This window comes from Anser cygnoides, chromosome 30 (assembly GCF_040182565.1).
Source record: "Anser cygnoides isolate HZ-2024a breed goose chromosome 30, Taihu_goose_T2T_genome, whole genome shotgun sequence".
Lineage (NCBI taxonomy): Eukaryota > Metazoa > Chordata > Aves > Anseriformes > Anatidae > Anser > Anser cygnoides.
In genome coordinates, this window is record NC_089902.1 from 1,004,541 (window position 1) to 1,023,337 (window position 18,797).

Consider the following 18,797-nt stretch of genomic DNA (forward strand, 5'->3'; position numbering starts at 1 on the left):
CAGGGCTTTAAATAAGGTCTCCCCAATTACTCTGCAGTCTTATGGGCCTTCACCCGCTGGCTCTTCACAGCCTCCCCTGGTGTTGCAGAGCCCTCCTTAGCCTCTGGACACCTCAGATTCACTTTTCCCCCTAAAAGACTCTTCCTTGGATGGTCACTCATTTTAAGAGGTCCTAATCACTACCCACTGAGCACATTGTCCCTGCAGATCCCCTGACATCTCCTGCCAGCTCCAGATTCCTCTCCAGGCTGGAATCTGCCATCAGCCCCACTGCAGGGGGCACAGTCCCATGCAGATGAGTCCAAGACCAGTTGTCATCTGCTTGGGTAAGTGCCACCATAAAGGGAGTTCTTGGTCCAGCCCTTGGTCCCTCACAGACCGCCCTGGGACTTTCAGCCTGTGTCCTTCCCTCCATGAAGAAGCCCAGAAAACAGAAGAGCAGGGAGCAACCCCTTGGCTCTGTTCCTGATAGCACATTTGGAAGAGGTGCCCAGGCTTCTGGGTTTGCCCTGAGCAGCCCCTTTTGTTACTGTGGTGCTAGCCCGGAGGCCAGCTGTGAGCCAGGGCTGCACAGTGCCTGCTGCTGCCTGCAGCCACAGGGATGTCACTGCAGAGAGAACAGGACTGTCACCAAGGTACATGAGACCTCAACACTAACACAGATACAAGAGCACAGGAGGAACACACTGGAAGGCAAAAGAGAGCAGCAGTTGAAAGGCCACGTCCTGCTGCTGGCCATGGCCATGGCTCCAGGGAAGCAGCAGGGGCCCTGAGCCCTCCTGCGTGCTGGGGCTGCTCCCCCAGCTGCAAAGGAGATGGGAAGAGACAGCAGCTGAGTGCAATGAGCTTCTGATGACTTCCTTATTGGGTATATCTATACAGGAATCTGGCATCTCTGGGAAAATGATTAACAAGTAGGAGGATAAAAAATATATTATTTAAATCAGAAACAAGATTTTCAGAATATAATAGTACAGACAAATATTAACAAAAAATTGTCTTACATTTTTTTGAGGAAACATAGGAATTTTGATTTTATGCATATTATTATATGTAAATATATTGAAGAATTGTGTATTCTAGAACTGTCTTCACTGAATTCCTTAGTTCCTTATTCCTGATGCTGTAGATGAGGGGGTTCACTGCTGGAGGCACCACTGAGTACAGAAATGACAACACCATGTTCAGGGATGGGGAGGAGATGGAGGGGGGCTTCAGGTAGGCAAACATGCCAGTACTGATAAACAGGGACACCACGGCCAGGTGAGGGAGGCAAATGGAAAAGGCTTTGTGCCTGCCCTGCTCAGACGGCATCCTCATCACAGCCCTGAAAATCTGGACATAGGACAGCACAATGAAGACGAAGCAACCAATACCTAAACAGAAGGTGACTGCAGTAAGCCCAGCTTCCCTGAGGTATGCATCTGAGCAGGAGAGCTTGAGGATCTGGGGGATCTCACAGAAGAACTGGTCCACAGCATTGCCTTGGCAGAGGGGCAGGGAAAATGTAGTGGCCGTGTGCAGGACAGCATTGAGAAAGCCACTGCCCCAGGCAGCTGCTGCCATCTGGGCACAAGCTCTGCTGCCCACGAGGCTCCCATAGTGCAGGGGCTTGCAGATGGCAACGTAGCGGTCATAGGACATGACCGTGAGAAGGGAAAACTCTGCTCCAAGCAAGAAGACTAAAAAGAGGACTTGGACAGCACATCCTTGATAGGAGATGGCCCTGGTGTCCCAGAGGGCATTGGCCATGGCTTTGGGGAGAGTGGTGGAGATGCAGCCCAGGTCGAGGAGGGCGAGGTTGAGGAGGAAGAAGTACATGGGGGTGTGGAGGCGGTGGTCGCAGGCGACGGCGGTGAGGATGAGGCCGTTGCCCAGGAGGGCAGCCAGGTAGATGCCCAGGAAGAGCGCAAAGTGCAGGAGCTGCAGCTCCCGCGTGTCTGTGAATGCCAGCAGGAGGAACTCGCTCACAGAGCTGATGTTGGACATCTGCTTTTTTGGGATGTGGTCCTGCACAAAGAGAAAGAACAGTAATAACGTACAACAGACTTATCAGAGGAAAATTCAATTTTCTCATTAAAAGACATCAAAAAGATTGTCCACTTGCAGGCAGGTATTTTGAAGTTCCCTTTACTGACTTCGAACTGATTCTGAGTTTCTCTGCGAGAAGAGTACTCTTCTGTGGGCAATGGAAGAATCAGTCATAGCTGAAGGTAGCAACATGGTAGGAACATGGGGTAGTCTCAGATTCACTTCACTCCTGATATAGAAGAGATTTCCCCAGTTTTGCTCCTAGTTCATCACAGAGCAGACGTGTGGAGATTTACTTATTTATTTGTTTCTTTGTTTGTTTGATTTGTCCTCTTTGTTCAGCTGTCCCACCACACCTGAGGAGTGTTTCTAAGGCATAAATCCTGGGCTTTCTGCTGCACTCCAAGTGAAACCCTGTAGGTCCTCAGAGTCACATATACTGCCTTGTTAGAGCAGAGTGCCCTTCAGAGAGGAGAGGCAGTCAGTCCATCAGTCCTGGTCCAGCTGCCCTGTGTTGGCAGGTCTTTGAGCTCCAGGACAATTCTCCTCCTATTTTCCTAGAGTTGTAGAATCCTCTAGAAGCTGTAGAATATCCTGACTTGGAAGGGTTCCACAAGGATCATCAGATCCCACCCCTGAATCTGTACAAGAACACCCAAAAATCAGTCCATATGCCTGAGGGGGTTGCCCAAATGTTTGTTGAATTCTGACAGCCTCAGCGCTGTGAACGCTTCCCTGGGGTAGCTGTTCCAGTGCCTACAGAAGCTGGCTACTGCTGAGTTTTTCTAAAAGAGAAATCGTGGGCATTTCTCCTGCACTTGAAGGGAAACTTTGTGGATCCTCAGAAAAAAGGGACGGGCCCTATAGTGCAGTGTCCTTTAGTGATGACAGGCAATGTGTCCCTCAGTGCTGGTCTCAGCTGCCCTGTGAGAGCTGCAGGAAAGCTGTACTCAGTTGTTCAAATGAAAAGAACCAGGACACTGCTGAGAGCAGAGGAATCCTGGCTCCAAGGGCCCACCTCCAGACCCCTCACCCTGTCCCCGTACTCCCCTTCCCCCAAGCACCCCGAGGGCTCACCCCATGGGCAGGTGAAACCCCCATCCCCAGGCAGCCTGGGAACAAGAGCAGCAGCAGCACGGCCAGGTGGAGAAGCCAGCAGGAATGGCAGCGTGCTGCTGCCAGGGGAGGCAAGGCCAGGGAGGGACAGACGGACACTCAGCACACCCTCCTGTGCTGCAGCTCTGCCTGCAGAGGAGGCAGCTCCTGCTCATTGCAAACGATCTGTGCTCACCTCAAGCCTGCGGACACCTTCCAAAGGCAGGGCGTATCAGGGCTTTTGTAGCTCATAAAGATCACCTAGGATAAAGCCTGAGAGGACCACAGTGATGATGTTGGTGCAGTCTGTGGGCTGATGTGTGGGAAGGGACTTTATGAAGTTCATTGATGACATATTGGTCCCTCACTGCCATGTTCCAGGAGTCTCAGTCTCCTGCAAAATCCTGACAACTCATTACCGTGAAACCTGCCTCCCCTCCACTGCAGGAATCTGAAAGCACATCCGACAGAAAAAGTCTTGCCTTTCTGGTAGCCCCTGCCTTGGTCTTTCTCTTGAAAAATGCAATCATAAATGCCATTCTCTAAAGCATTTTGTACTCATTTCTGGAGAAACAGAGAGACAACTATCCCGACAGATGCTATCAGGCATCAGATGTGCCAGCTGTAGAAGACCCCTCTGGCAACCCCACCTGCATGGCCCTGCTGCCAGAGACTCACGGTGCCAAGGGCCTGCAGATCTGTCCTGCCACACGCTGCCCTCTGTTGCTGCGCTCCTCACTGCCTCCAAGCCCTCTCTCCTGCTCTCCTGTCCCCGTGCCAGCTGCGGTCAGAGCCCCCAGCTCTTCTGTGCTGTGCACAGGAGCTGCTCCTGGGCACAGCTGTCTCTTTGCAGCACTGCCCGCTTGCCACGAGCTCCCCTTGGGCCCAGGAGCCCGGCCCAGCTCAGCAGCACAGCACCCGACCATGGCATCGCTTGCTCTGTGCCATTGGGCTCCCTCGAGGTGTCCCCAGTGCCTCAGGGCTGACAGCTCCCGAAGGCAGCAGGGTCTCTGCTGGGCTGTGGTGTCTGAAGCAGGCTGACATCATCGCCGACTGCTCCTCTTTGTAGAAGTCAGAGACTGATTTTTACAAGTGTGATTTGTGCTGTTGGACTGTGGTTGTCAAACACATTGTGCTTTAACCCGTCAGGCACCTCAGCACCACACAGATGTTAGTTGACACCCACCCCCAAAAGAAAATGGGTTGAAATAAAGGTAGTTTAAATGGACAGAAATTGAATAGATAGTAATAACTTTAACAATACTACTAATAAATAATAATAATTTTTATTTTTATTATTATTATATGTATAAAGCAAGTGATGCACAATGCAATTGCTCATCACCCACTGACCGATGCCCAACCTTTCCCCAAGCAGGGGTCCCCCTGAACCTGACCAGCCTGCATTAGGATCTCCTGTGCAGATCCCTTGACCTTACTTTGGTTTAGGGCAATACAAGCTTTCAGAAGGATTAGGACTATTTTCTTCCCTTTCTCAAATACTTCTTGAGCTGTGTTGCCCCATGTGATGATGACATCAATGTACTGGAGGTGTTCAGGAGCTTCCCCCTCTTCCAGGGCAGTCTGGATCAGCCCATGGCAAATGGTAGGGCTGTGTTTCTACCCCTGGCGCAGTCCATTCCAGGTGGACAGGACGCCCCTCCAACTGAAAGCAAAGTGTGGCCTTCACACTGCTGCCAAAGGGATGGAGAAAAATGCATTAGCAATATTAATGGTGGCATAGCGCTTGGCTGCCTTTGACTGCAGTTCGTACTGAATGAAGTTCTAGCATGCCCAGCTGTTGTGGTTTAACCCGGCTGGCAGCTAAACACCACACAGCCGTTCGTTCACCCTCCCCCCTCCCTCTCTCAGATGGGGGAGAGAAACGGGAAAGTGAAGCTGGTGAGTTGAGATAAAGACAGTTTATTAAGACAGGAATATAATAATAACAATAATAATAATAATAGTGATAATGATAATAGTATTAATAATAATAATGTGTAAGTAAACAAGTGATGCACAATGCAATTGCCCACCACCCGCTGACCGATGCCCAGCCTATCCCTGAGCAGCCGGCCCCCCACCCCGGCCAGCCACCCCTATATATTTTTTATCATGACGTCAGATGGTATGGAATACCCCTTTGGCCAGTTTGGGTCAGCTGTCCTGGGTCTGTCCCCTCCCAGCTCCTGCTGCACCCCCAGCCTGCTCGCTGGCAGGACAGAGCGAGAAGCCGAAAAGTCCTTGGCTTGGTTTAAAAACACTGCTCTGTAACAATTAAAACATCAGCATGTTATCAGTGCTCTTCTCATCCTAATCCAAAACATAGCACCCTACCAGCTACTAGGAGGAAAATTAACTCTGTCCTAACTGGAACCAGGACAGATATCCACCCCTTATTCCATACCATTTATGTCATGCTCAGGTGACACTCTTTCCAATACCTTGTAATTAATCACCATTTTCATCTATGATATATAGCAATCATGGTAGTGATGACATACAGTATTATATAATAATTAACATGCAAACTGACTCGATTCACCTTCTCCCTCAGCATCTTCTGCAACTCGTCGTGTAGGACTCCATACAGCAGCTTTCCATCTCCGATGCTTTCCCACAATACAACAGGACCCGTCAGTGAACAAGGCATATTTCTTCTCATTTTCTGGTAGCTTGTTGTACAGTGGGGCTTCTTCAGCACGAACCACCTCCTCCTCTGATGATATCCCAAAGCATTTGCCTTCTGGCCAGTCCATAATCACTTCCAAGATTCCTGGGCGACTGGGGTTTCCTATTCGAGCCCGCTGAGTAATCAGTGCAACCCACTTGCTCCATGTGGCATCAGTTGCATGATGTGTAGAGGGGACCCTTCCTTTGAACATCCAGCCTAGTACCGGCAGTCGGGGTGCCAGGGGGAGCTGCACTTCAGTACCGACCACTTCCGAAGCAGATCGAACTCCTTCATATGCTGCCAATATCTCCTTTTCAGTTGGAGTATAGCGGGCCTCAGATCTTCTGTATCCCCGACTCCAAAACCCCAGGGGTCGACCTCGAGTTTCCCCAGGTTCTTTCTGCCAGAGGCTCCAGGTGGGACCATTCTCCCCGGCTGCGGTGTAGAGCACATTCTTTACATCTGGTCCTGTTCGGACTGGCCCGAGGGCTACTGCATGAACTATTTCCTGCTTAATTTGTTCAAAGGCTTGTCGTTGCTCAGGGCCCCATTCAAAAGAATTCTTCTTACGGGTTACTTGGTAGAGCGGGTTTACAATCAGACTGTAATTTGGAATATGCATTCTCCAAAACCCCACGACACCTAGGAAAGTTTGTGTTTCTTTTTTGCTAGTTGGTGGAGACATAGCTGTTATTTTGTTGATCACATCCATTGGGATTTGACGACGTCCATCTTGCCATTTTATTCCTAAAAACTGGATCTCTCGTGCAGGTCCTTTAACATTATTCGTTTTTATGGCAAAACCGGCCTTCAGAAGGATTTGGACTATTGTCTTCCCTTTCTCGAAAACTTCCTCTGCAGTGTCACCCCACACAATGATGTCATTGATGTACTGCAGGTGTTCAGGAGCTTCCCCCTGCTCCAGCGCAGACTGGATCAGTCCATGGCAAATGGTAGGGCTGTATTTCCACCCCTGGGGCAGCCGATTCCTAGTATATTGGACTCCCCTCCAAGTGAAAGCAAACTGTGGCCTGCACTGTGCTGCTAGAGGGATGGAGAAAAATGCATTAGCGAAATCAATTGTGGCATACCACTTGGCTGCCTTTGATTCCAGTTCATACTGGATTTCTAGCATGTCCGGCACTGCAGCACTCAGTGGTGGCGTGACTTCGTTCAGCCCACGATAGTCCACTGTTAGTCTCCACTCACCATTAGACTTTCGCACTGGCCATATGGGACTATTAAAAGGTGAATGAGTCTTGCTGATCACTCCTTGGCTCTCCAGTTGACGAACTAGCTTATGGATGGGACTCAGGGAGTCTCGGTTGGTGCGATATTGCCGCCGGTGCACAGTTGTGGTAGCGATCGGCACTTGCTGTTCTTCAACCCTCAGCAACCCCACAACAGAAGGGTCCTCTGAGAGACCGGGAGAGGTAGACAACTGTTTAATGTCCTCTGTCTCTAAGGCAGCTATGCCAAAAGCCCAGCGGAACCCTTTTGGGTCCTTGAAATATCCTCTTCTAAGATAGTCTATGCCAAGGATGCACGGAGCATCTGGGCCAGTCACAATACGGTGCTTTTGCCACTCATTCCCGGTTAGACTCACCTCAGCCTCCAATACAGTTAACTGCTGGGATCCCCCCGTCACACCATAAATACAGATGGGCTCTGGCCCTTTATAGCTTGATGGCATTAGAGTACATTGTGCACCGGTGTCTACTAAAGCCTTATACTTCTGTGCGTCTGACGTGCCAGGCCATCGAATCCACACAGTCCAATAAACTCGATTGTCCCTTTCCTCCCCCTGGCTGGAGGCAGGGCCCCTCTAGTCCTGGTCAGAGTCTTCGTTTCTGTGTTTAAAGGACTGCCTGCTGGAAGTTGGAGCAGCAAACTTTTCAGAGAACCCCTTTTTCCCAATTGTTTTCTTTTGCAATTCACGTACCCGTGCCTCTAGGGTCGCAGTAGATTTTCCATCCCATTTTCTCATGGCCTCTCCATGGTCACGGAGGTAAAACCACAGGGTGGCGCGGTGTGTGTGCCCACCATATTGTCTTCCTTGCATAGATGAACGTTTACCCCTAATAGCTGAGACACTGGTTTGTACAGGTGGGGAGGAAAATAATCTCTCTTCAAGTTGGTGGATCTTTTCAGAAAGTTTCTCCAAAGTATTCTCTTTTAGCTGGTGGACACTGGTTCGTTCAGGTGGAGGGGAAGATAATCTTTCTTCAAGTTGGTGGATCTTTTCAGAAAGTTTCTCCAAAGCATTCTCTTTTAGCTGGTGGACACTGGTTTGTTCAGGTGGAGGGGAAGATAAATTCTCTTTAAGTTGGTGGACCTCTTCAGAGAGTTTCTCCACAGCCGAGACACAGGCCTGTAGGGAAGAGGAGAGATTTCCTTCGTACTGCCGGAGTATTTTAGTCACTTCATTCACTGGGGGATTCTCCTGCGCTTTCCAGGCTAGTATTACCAATGAGCTGGCACATGATGATGGTGCACTCCGTACAAACTTCCGCCACATGGGTAGTGTACACCGGACTGCATCTGGATCTGCGGATGTTTGTGCGTCGTCTAGGTCCTTATAAATTACTTCCCGTACGGCCAATTCCTTCAGGTACTGAATTCCCTTCTCCATGGTGGTCCATTTGCCTGGTAGACATACAAGTTCTTCCTTGAAGGGATACCTTTCCTGCACAGCTGACAGGAGACGCCTCCAGAGGCTGCGAGATCGTGCTCAATCTCCAATTGCTTTGTCAATGCCTGCGTCCCTAGCAAGGGATCCCAGCCGCCTGGCTTCCTTGCCCTCTAATTCCACATAATTGGCTCCGGTGTCCCAGCACCGGAGCAGCCAGGCGACAAGCTGCTCACCTATACAGCGACCAAAATCTTTTCGCACATCTCGTAGCTCACGCTGGTATAGAGTTCGGGTAGTTACTGTTGATTTTTCGACATCCTCATCCTCATCTTCAGTCTCCTGCACCTTTGATGGCCCAGCCTCGTCTTCACTACGCCCAGACTTAGCAGAAGACTGTCTGCGTTTTAAACGACCTGAGCCTCTATCCCATTTTTTCACCTTGTCTACAGGGGCAACTTGCACTGCTACAGCTCGTTTCTCTGACCCAGACACAGGGTCTGCCACAGGGGTTGGAATACCCTCTGCGGGGTCAACTTGCACTGCTACAGCTCGTTTCTCTGACCCAGCCACAGGAGTGGGAGCAGCTGCACGAGCTGGGGCAGCTGCAGGAGCTGGAGCGGCTGCAGGGGCTGGAGCTGGAGCGGCTGCAGGAGCTGGAGCTGGAGTGGCTGCAGGGGCTGGAGCTGGAGCGGCTGCAGGGGCTGGAGCTGGAGCGGCTGCAGGAGCCGGAACGGCTGCAGGAGCTGGAGTGGCTGCAGGAGCTGGAGCTGGAGCGGCTGCAGGAGCTGGAGCTGGAGCGGCTGCAGGAGCTGGAGCGGCTGCAGGAGCTGGAGCTGGAGCGGCTGCAGGAGCTGGAGTAGCTGCAGGAGCTGGAACTGGAGCGGCTGCAGGAGCTGGAGCGGCTGCAGGAGCTGGAACTGGAACGGCTGCAGGAGCTGGAGCTGGAGCGGCTGCAGGAGCTGGAGCGGCTGCAGGAGCTGGAGCTGGAGCGGCTGCAGGAGCTGCAGCTGGAGCGGCTGCAGGAGCTGGAGCGGCTGCAGGAGCTGGAACTGGAGCGGTTGCAGGAGCTGTCACTAGGTTGATAGTAGCATCAATTGCAGCTCGATAGGCACAAGCCAGACCCCAGCACGCTACAGTGATTTGTGTCACTTTGGCACTGCCAGAGTCATGACACCTTTTTTTCAAGCATTCTGCCAGCTTTTTAGGATTTTGCAGTTGTTCAGGGGTGAATGTCCAAAACACTGGAGGTGACCACTGCTCTAGAAACCTGCCCATATCCTCCCACACTCCCTGCCACTCGCAACTATCCCGCCTCAAGACAGATCTCCGGATGAGATTCCTAAGTAGTTGTTTAACCCTCCACAAAATCTGAAGCGCATTCAGGAGACATAACAACAAGAGCAGGCTGGTCTGAGTATCCCAAGGATATTCAACATCTCGGAGAACCACCGTAACTAACTCGGGGGATAAGAGGGTGGTGGTGAAGGAGAAAGGGAGAGTGAACAGGTAGGGAAACATGTCTTCCCCTGTCCCCTTCACAGATTGGCTCCCTAATGAAAACAGGCAATAGGTGTAATTGCTAATAGTTTCCGAGATATGGGTTCCAAAGTATAGAGTCGACATCAGTGCTGAGTACAAATACCAGGTTAAAGTCGTGACCAGATATTTCATCATTTCATAAGCCATTGCTACACCGCACAGTACCATAACAATCTTAAACCAGGGCCCGGAAAGGATAAACAGTGCAACAGGGAGCACATACAGAAAGTAACGCACCATAAAACTCAATTTGGAATACAGGTACAGCAGACTGGAGATTAAGGCAATCAACATCGTGACTAGCAACTATTAAGCAGGTCCAATACTTATACCAATTTTAGTTTAACACACTCTGGTCAGATTTGTCGACATCTCAACCCTTCGGGCCCCACGTTGGGCGCCAAAAGGACTGTTGTGGTTTAACCCGGCTGGCAGCTAAACACCACACAGCCGTTCGCTCACCCTCCCCCCTCCCTCTCTGGGATGGGGGAGAGAAACGGGAAAGTGAAGCCTGTGAGTTGAGATAAAGACAGTTTATTAAGACAGGAAAATAATAATAACAATAATAATAATAATAGTGATAATGGTAATAGTATTAACAATAATAATGTGTAAGAAAACAAGTGATGCACAATGCAATTGCTCACCACCCGCTGACCGATTGTTGTGGTTTAACCCGGCTGGCAGCTAAACACCACACAGCCGTTCGCTCACCCTCCCCCCTCCCTCTCTGGGATGGGGGAGAGAAACGGGAAAGTGAAGCCTGTGAGTTGAGATAAAGACAGTTTATTAAGACAGGAAAATAATAATAACAATAATAATAATAATAGTGATAATGGTAATAGTATTAACAATAATAATGTATAAGAAAACAAGTGATGCACAATGCAATTGCTCACCACCCGCTGACCGATGCCCAGCCTATTCCCGAGCAGCCGGCCCCCCACCCCAGCCAGCCACCCCTATATATTGTTTAGCATGACGTCAGATGGTATGGAATACCCCTTTGGCCAGTTTGGGTCAGCTGTCCTGGGTCTGTCCCCTCCCAGCTCCTGCTGCACCCCCAGCCTGCTCGCTGGCAGGACAGAGCGAGAAGCCGAAAAGTCCTTGGCCTGGTGTAAGCACTGCTCTGCAACAATTAAAACATCAGCATGTTATCAGCGCTCTTCTCATCCTAATCCAAAACATAGCACCCTACCAGCTACTATGAGCTACTTAACTCTGTCCTAACTGGAACCAGGACAGATATCCACCCCTTATTCCATACCATTTATGTCATGCTCAGGTTACACTCTGTCCAATACATTCTAATTAATCACCATTTTCATCTATGATATATAGCAATCATGGTAGTGATGACATACATTATTATATAATAATTAACATACTACAATTCAACTCATGGGCTATTCTCACCCAGTATCAAATCCCCTTGAGGTACACACCGGACCTCCCCATTCTTTTGCATTACCCACCAAGTGCATCCAGGTCCCTGAGCAAAAGCAATTCCACGAATGGGTTTGCCTTTTCCTGAGGCAGGAGTAGCCCAGACTGTTTTACCCAGCATGTTTCTTACGTGCACTACAGGAACTTTATCCCCTTCTACAGTGCGTAACAGGTTTGATTGGGCAGGTCCAGCTCGGTTGGCAGATCCCCTGGTATTGACTAACCAGGTGGCCTTTGCCAAGTGTGTATCCCAATTTTTGAATGTCCCAGCACCCATTGCTTTCAGTGTAGTCTTCAACAGTCCATTGTATCGTTCAACTTTTCCAGAGGCTGGTGCATGATAGGGGATGTGATACACCCACTCAATACCATGTTCTTTGGCCCAAGTGTCTATAAGGTTGTTTCGGAAATGAGTCCCGTTGTCTGACTCAATTCTCTCTGGGGTGCCATGTCGCCATAAGACTTGCTTTTCAAGGCCCAGGATAGTGTTCCGGGCGGTGGCATGGGGCACAGGATATGTTTCCAGCCATCCGGTGGTTGCTTCCACCATTGTAAGTACGTGGCGCTTGCCGTTGCGGGTTTGAGGGAGTGTGATGTAATCAATCTGCCAGGCCTCTCCATATTTATATTTCAGCCATCGTCCTCCATACCAAAGAGGTTTTGACCGTTTGGCTTGCTTGATTGCAGCACATGTTTCACAGTCATGAATAACCTGTGCTATAGTGTCCATGGTCAGGTCCACCCCTCGATCACGAGCCCATCTGTAGGTTGCATCTCTACCTTGATGGCCTGAGGTGTCATGGGCCCATCGGGCTATAAATAATTCACCTTTATGTTGCCAGTCCAGGTCCACCTGAGCCACTTCAATCTTAGCAGCCTGATCCACCTGCTGGTTGTTTTGGTGTTCTTCAGTAGCCCGATTCTTGGGCACATGAGCATCTACATGGCGTACCTTTACAACCAGGTTCTCTACCCGGGCAGCAATATCTTGCCACAATTGCCCCGAGCAGCCGGCCCCCCACCCCGGCCAGCCACCCCTATATATTGTTTAGCATGACGTCAGATGGTATGGAATACCCCTTTGGCCAGTTTGGGTCAGCTGTCCTGGGTCTGTCCCCTCCCAGCTCCTGCTGCACCCCCAGCCTGCTCGCTGGCAGGACAGAGCGAGAAGCCGAAAAGTCCTTGGCCTGGTGTAAACACTGCTCTGCAACAATTAAAACAGCAGCATGTTATCAGCGCTCTTCTCATCCTAATCCAAAACATAGCACCCTACCAGCTACTATGAGCTACTTAACTCTGTCCTAACTGGAACCAGGACACCAGGGTACCTCCACTGCCAGCAGTGGTCTTTGTCCCTGTAACTGCAGCCCAGCCCAGAACAGGAAACCCCTTCAAAGACAAATCCCTTCTTCTGTGAGTTCCTGGGATTGACCTAGATTTGAAATGGCCTTTGGAAACCTGAGATACTTTCCATTATTCGTACTAGACACCTAAACATCCATTTACCGTCCTGGGTCATCTTTAGCAAACTCAGGCTGAAAAACTCAAGTATAGCGTGCTTCAAATGGCTGAGGCAGAACCCATCAGCTTGCCCCACTTTGGGGAATCATCCCCTTCCAACTAGGGATATGAAAGTGAAAAATGTGAAATGACCCGTCAGGTCAATGTGCAGAGTAAGGGAAAGTCACACATATTGTGCTGGAGTAGCAGAAGGGAAAAAGCATTGCACTGTGCCTCAGAGTAATCAAGGAGACCTAATCCAGTTCATCTGTGAGATAAAGAAGACTGAAGAACGTTGAGTTGTGTCCTAACATGAAGAAGGATGTACATGACTGGTGAAGGAACTCTCTCTTTGTGCCATCACCAATGCAAATTACACAAGAACTACATCAAATAAAGGTAACCTGTCCCACCCTGGCCCTGTCACACCATGGGGCAGCGGAGGGACCTTTTCAGTTTCAGCCTCTTCTTCAGAGAGACTTTGCCCTCTCCCTGCGCACCACAGGGCACAGCCTGGCCCTGGATGCTCCGTGAGCGCCGTGCAGGTCGTGGCAGGCTGCGGTGAGGGGACGAATGCCCTGGGCCCCCTTCCTGCTCTGCCCAGGCCAGCAAGGGCCCCGAGCGGCCTCGTGTCCCCTGCCCCTGCAGCTCTGGGCTCCCTTCCCCAGCCCTGGCTCTGCAGCACCAAGCCCTGCTGGGAGCCCTCCCCTGCATGCTGCCACCGCTCCCTGACGCTGCTGCTGCCCTCTGCCGGGCACTGCCCAGCCCAGCCCAGCCCCTGCCCACCTCTCCCCACCTCCCGGACCTCTCCCCAGCCCAGCAGCCCAGGCTGGGCTGGCCCCAGGCCAGTGCCCACCGCAGGCTGCTGCAGGGCTCTGGGCACGGCCAGCACAGCCCCAGCCCCTCGGAAGGCACCGCAGCTGCTGGCACAAAGGCGGCTCTGGGCCTCCCCAGCAGCCTCCGCGCTGGGGCCAGCCACGGCTCAGGAGATGGAGGGCCGTGAAGCTGCAGGAGCCCTGCTCTCCTGCCTGGGACATCCCCAGCACAGAGTGCCTGTGCCCCGCAGGGCCAGCCCCGCTCCCCAGGCCAGCACAAGAGGCCTGGCCCAGGCACAGAGCAGCTCCAGATTCCTCTCCAGGATGCCATTTGCCATCAGACCCAGCAGCAGTGGGACAGTCCCTATCCAGTCAAGGCCAGTTACTGTTTGCTGGGCCATAGGCAAGCAAGAAGGCAGCTCCCAGTGCAGCCCTTGGTCCTTCACTGATCCCTCTGGGGTTCTGATCCATTGTGAGGCCCAGAAAAGCAAGAGGTCTGTTCAGGAAGCAGCTCCTTGGGTGTATTCCTGAAACCAGGTTTGCAAGAGGCGTGCAGAGACATTGAAGAGATGCCAATGTAGGGATAACAGGACTGTCACCAACATACATGAGATCTCAGGGCTTATCCAAATACAAGAAGCACAATGTGGAAGCCAGAAGAGAGCAGCAGTGGAAAGGCCACGTCCTGCTGCTGGCCATGGCCATGGCTCCAGGGAAGCAGCAGCCCCGACCCGAAGGCAGCAGAGAGGCAGAGCCCAGCGGGCAGTGAGGGGCAGCCACGAGGGCCAGCGGGGCTGCTCCTCCCTGTGGCAGCTGGGCTCTGGGCCCTGAGCCCCTCCTGCATGCTGGGGCTGCTCCCCCAGCTGCACAGGAGATGGGAAGAGACGGCAGCTGATAACAATGAATTTCGCCTGTTTTCTTTACTGTATTTATCTACACGTGAAGCCCAGTTTTATAAGTACATTAGACTATTCGGTTAAAGTAAGTTAGGAAATATAACGGGCAGCATGTTAAGTATAACATTATTTAAACGAAAACCACAACTTGGAGAAAATATTCATAAAGACAAATAATAAAAAATATTTTCCTGTTTCTGAAATAAACCTGGAACTCAAGTGAACATTAATGGTTCACAAAAGCATGTGTGCAAAGAGTTTCTTCACTGCCTCCTTGAGGTCCTGGTTCCTCATGCTGTAGATGAGGGGGTTCAATGCTGGAGGCACCACCGAGTACAGAAATGACACCACCATGTCCAAGGATGGGGAGGAGATGAATGGGGGCTTCAGGTGGGCAAACATGGCCGTGCTGACAAACAGGGAGACCACGGCCAGGTGAGGGAGGCACGTGGAAAAGGCTTTGTGCCGGCCCTGCTCAGAGGGCATCCTCAGCACAGCCCTGAAGATCAGCACATAGGAAAAAAAAATGAAAACAAAACAGCCAAATGCTAAACATGCACTAACCACAAGAAGTCTAACTTCCTTTAGGTAGTCTGAACCTGAGCAGGAGAGCTTGAGGATCTGGGGGATTTCACAGAAGAACTGGTCCACAGCATTGCCTTGGCAGAGGGGCAGGGAAAATGTAGTGGCCGTGTGCAGGACAGCATTGAGAAAGCCACTGCCCCAGGCAGCTGCTGCCATCTGGGCACAAGCTCTGCTGCCCACGAGGCTCCCGTAGTGCAGGGGCTTGCAGATGGCAACGTAGCGGTCATAGGACATGACAGTCAGAGTAAAATATTCTGCTGATATAAAGAAGAGAAAGAAAAAGACGTGTGCAGCACAGCCTTGATAGGAGATGGCCCTGGTGTCCCAGAGGGCATTGGCCATGGCTTTGGGGAGAGTGGTGGAGATGCAGCCCAGGTCAAGGAGGGCGAGGTTGAGGAGGAAGAAGTCCATGGGGGTGTGGAGGCGGTGGTCGCAGGCTACGGCGGTGAGGATGAGGCCGTTGCCCAGGAGGGCAGCCAGGTAGATGCCCAGGAAGAGCGCGAAGTGCAGGAGCTGCAGCTCCCGCATGTCTGCGAATGCCAGCAGGAGGAACTCGCTCACAGAGCTGATGTTGGGCATTTCCTGCTTTTGGGCATGGGGTCCTGCCAAAGGAACAGAAATACAGTAATAATATATCAGAGGTATCTGAGAAAAACCATTTCAATTTCTTAATTAAGCCCCTCAATGCACTTGCGCAGTTGCACACAGACAGTTGGCAGAGCCCTTTCCTACATTGGATTCAGTTGCTCTGTGCTGGCATCTCTTTGACTGCAGGACAATTGCACTAAGTAGGTTGTCCTGAGAAGAGCTTGAACGCTGCTGAGGGCAGAGGAATCCAGGCTCCAAGTACCCATCTCCAGACCCCTCACCCTGTCCCCGTACTCCCCTTCCCCCAGGCACCCCGAGGGCTCACTCCATGGGCACGTGAAACCCCCATCCCCAGGCAGCCTGGGAACAAGAGCAGCAGCAGCACGGCCAGGTGGAGAAGCCAGAAGGAATGGTGTTGAGGACTGGCTCGCTGCGCGTAATCACATTGATATCATGCAGCTGCAAGATAAGGAAATGGCGGATTACCGCACCCAGCTGGTCTAGAAAAACAAGAGCAAAGGCACGTACGCAAGGCTTGTCTGGGAACTCTTGTGAGAAATCCCAGGCAGCTTGTCTGGGAACTCTTGTGAGAAATCCCAGGCAATTAGAAACAATGATAGTAGAGGGCATACTGCCCTGGGAGTTATAGTTGGATTAGAAAGGGGAACTAGCGGATAGAAGAATGCGGAACTAACAGATAGGGCAGTAGATGACGCTTACCAATAAGGAGCTTGGCTTTTGCAATATGTATGAGCTAATTATCCTGTACACGAATAAGGAGCTTGGCTTTTGCAATATGTATGAGCTAATTATCCTGTACACGATAAAAGACAATTGAGCTATCCATTAAAGCTGAAGCATACCTAACACTCATATTGAGCGTTTGTGTCTTCCCTCCGTCGGCAACAGATGGCGCCCGAACAGGGACCCTTGCTGGACGAGGACCCTAAACGAGTAAGCCGGTATTAGGCGACGGAGTACAAGGGGAAAGCCGGTTCTGACTACGTAACCCGGAATCCGCGGAACATAAGATTGGGGCGAGCAGAAGGCGACTCGGGAAGAGCGCCCGGGACGAACCCATAGCGGGTCCCGCCGGAACGCCGCGAACGGAAGCTTTGTACGGGGGCAACGGCACCGTGAGTAAGCATGGAGAAACAAGCGGCAATAGATTTACTTAAGTGCTTTTTAGAAAAGCGTAAGACACGCTTTGCACGGGGGCAACGGCACCGTGAGTAAGCATGGAGAAACAAGCGGCAATAGATTTACTTAAGTGCTTTTTAGAAAAGCGTAAGACGCCAGATATAGATTGTCATAAAGAATTACAGGGGTTAGTGGCCTATGGGGTGGCGAAGGGCTGCTTTATTAACCCTGACACATTGTTTGAGGAGGATGAGTGGCGTAAGTTTGGTGATATATTGTTTGAGGAAATGATTAGTGAGAATAAGACGGCTAAGAAGCTGGCAAAACCGTGGCGGGCTGTTACGAATGCTTTAACAATACATCGGGTAGAACAGAAAGTAGCAGCCGCTGCAACAGAGCGGCTGGGCAAAACGTTGAGGGCGGATGAAGAGGCCAATCCGTACCCCCTCCCTCCGTCGGTCCAACAATTCACCATGAAGGCACCCGGGGGATGGGGAGAGGGGGCACGACCCAGTGCACCTCCTCTACCCCTGGAAACTCCCGAGGGAGAGGCGGCAGGCGAGGGGAGAAATAAGAATCCATTTTTGAAAGATATGCGACTCGAATCAGGGGGGTCGGAGAGAGCAGGACTCTGGGCGAAAATAGCAGGGGAGGCGTTACGTGAAGGTGATGTGGGGGCAGCGACAGAGCTTGTAGGCGCCTTCCCCGTGGTGTATTCTCCACCAGACGCCCAGGGCCAGATAACTGTTACTATGACAAATCTGGACTGGAAAATACTGACCCAATTGCGTGCCACGGTAAATGAGTCAGGAATACGTGGGGAGCCAACGAAACAGATGTTAGACTATCTGTGGTCCACTAACGTGTTGCTCCCCGGCGACATTCGTAATATCGTGAAACTAATACTGACGCAGCATCAGATCCTGCTGTTTAATGCCCATTGGCATTCAGCTTGTCAGGAGGCAGTTGCGGTGCAGCGTCAGCCCGGAGATCCATTATACGGGGTCACGCTGGAGGAGCTTTTGGGGGTCGGTGCATACAATCGCTTGGAGGCCCAGGCCCTAATGGGGCCGGATAAGGCAAAAGCGACCATGACGCTAGCTAGGAGAGCACTGGACCAAATTAGGGAGCCTGGAGGAATGCCCTCCTATATGTCCATCAAGCAAGGGCGAGACGAAGCGTTTGGAACATTTATTGATAGGGTTGCCGCAGCTATACAGGTAGCTGGGTTACCCGAATATCTCAAAGGCCCTATTCTTAAACAATGCGCCCTTCAAAATTGTAATCAAACCTCTCGAAATGTTCTAAATACGCTGCCCAGTACCTGGACTATAGAAGAGGCTCTTGATCGATTGTCGCGGATACCGATAGGCTCGCAGGCGCTATTGGTTGACGCTATTCGAAAGGTAGGGGAAAGTATTACTCAGGGACTGCAGGCTAGTCAGTCGCAGGTATTCGCCGCCCTTGCCCCCCCTGCAAAGTGGAAAAGGACCTCACTCGTCGAGAAGACCTGCACTACGCTGCTATCGGTGTGACATCGCGGGTCATATGAAGAGGCAATGTGGGACGGCTAATGTGTGGTGTCCCTCTTGCCGATCTAATACGCATAATGAAACCGCTTGCCGGCGGAAGACCCAGGGAAACGGGAAGACCAGCGGGAACCGCCGCCCCGCGATGACACAAAAAGCGGCTTTTCCCTCAACAGCGGCGGCAGCTGCGGAGACTCCAACCGAGACGAATCCTTTCACCTCCAACCAGCCACCAGAGGGAGCCTGGGGATTGGACTTGGCAACCGCAGTAAATGTGACTTTGATGGACAATAAGCCTGTTGGGGTGAAAACAGGCGTTATGGGACC

General features: G+C 51.4%; 2 protein-coding genes across 2 annotated transcripts; both read right to left on the reverse strand.

The window, feature by feature from the left end:
* Positions 1 to 1,047: 1,047 nt before the first annotated feature.
* LOC136787585 (olfactory receptor 14A16-like) lies at positions 1,048 to 1,989 on the reverse strand. Its single transcript, XM_066984897.1, has one exon. The coding sequence runs from the start codon at positions 1,987 to 1,989 to the stop codon at positions 1,048 to 1,050; it is 942 nt and encodes a 313-aa protein (XP_066840998.1).
* A 7,306-nt stretch (positions 1,990 to 9,295) lies between these two features.
* On the reverse strand, positions 9,296 to 16,882 carry LOC136787586 (olfactory receptor 14C36-like; the record flags this gene model as incomplete). The annotated part of the gene is made up of 3 exons (XM_066984898.1): positions 16,879 to 16,882; positions 14,896 to 15,815; positions 9,296 to 9,325 (listed from the first exon to the last, which is right to left on the reverse strand). Coding segments are annotated over exons 1-3 (954 nt in total), but the record flags the coding sequence as incomplete, so codon positions are not given.
* Between the last annotated feature and the right edge of the window lie 1,915 nt (positions 16,883 to 18,797).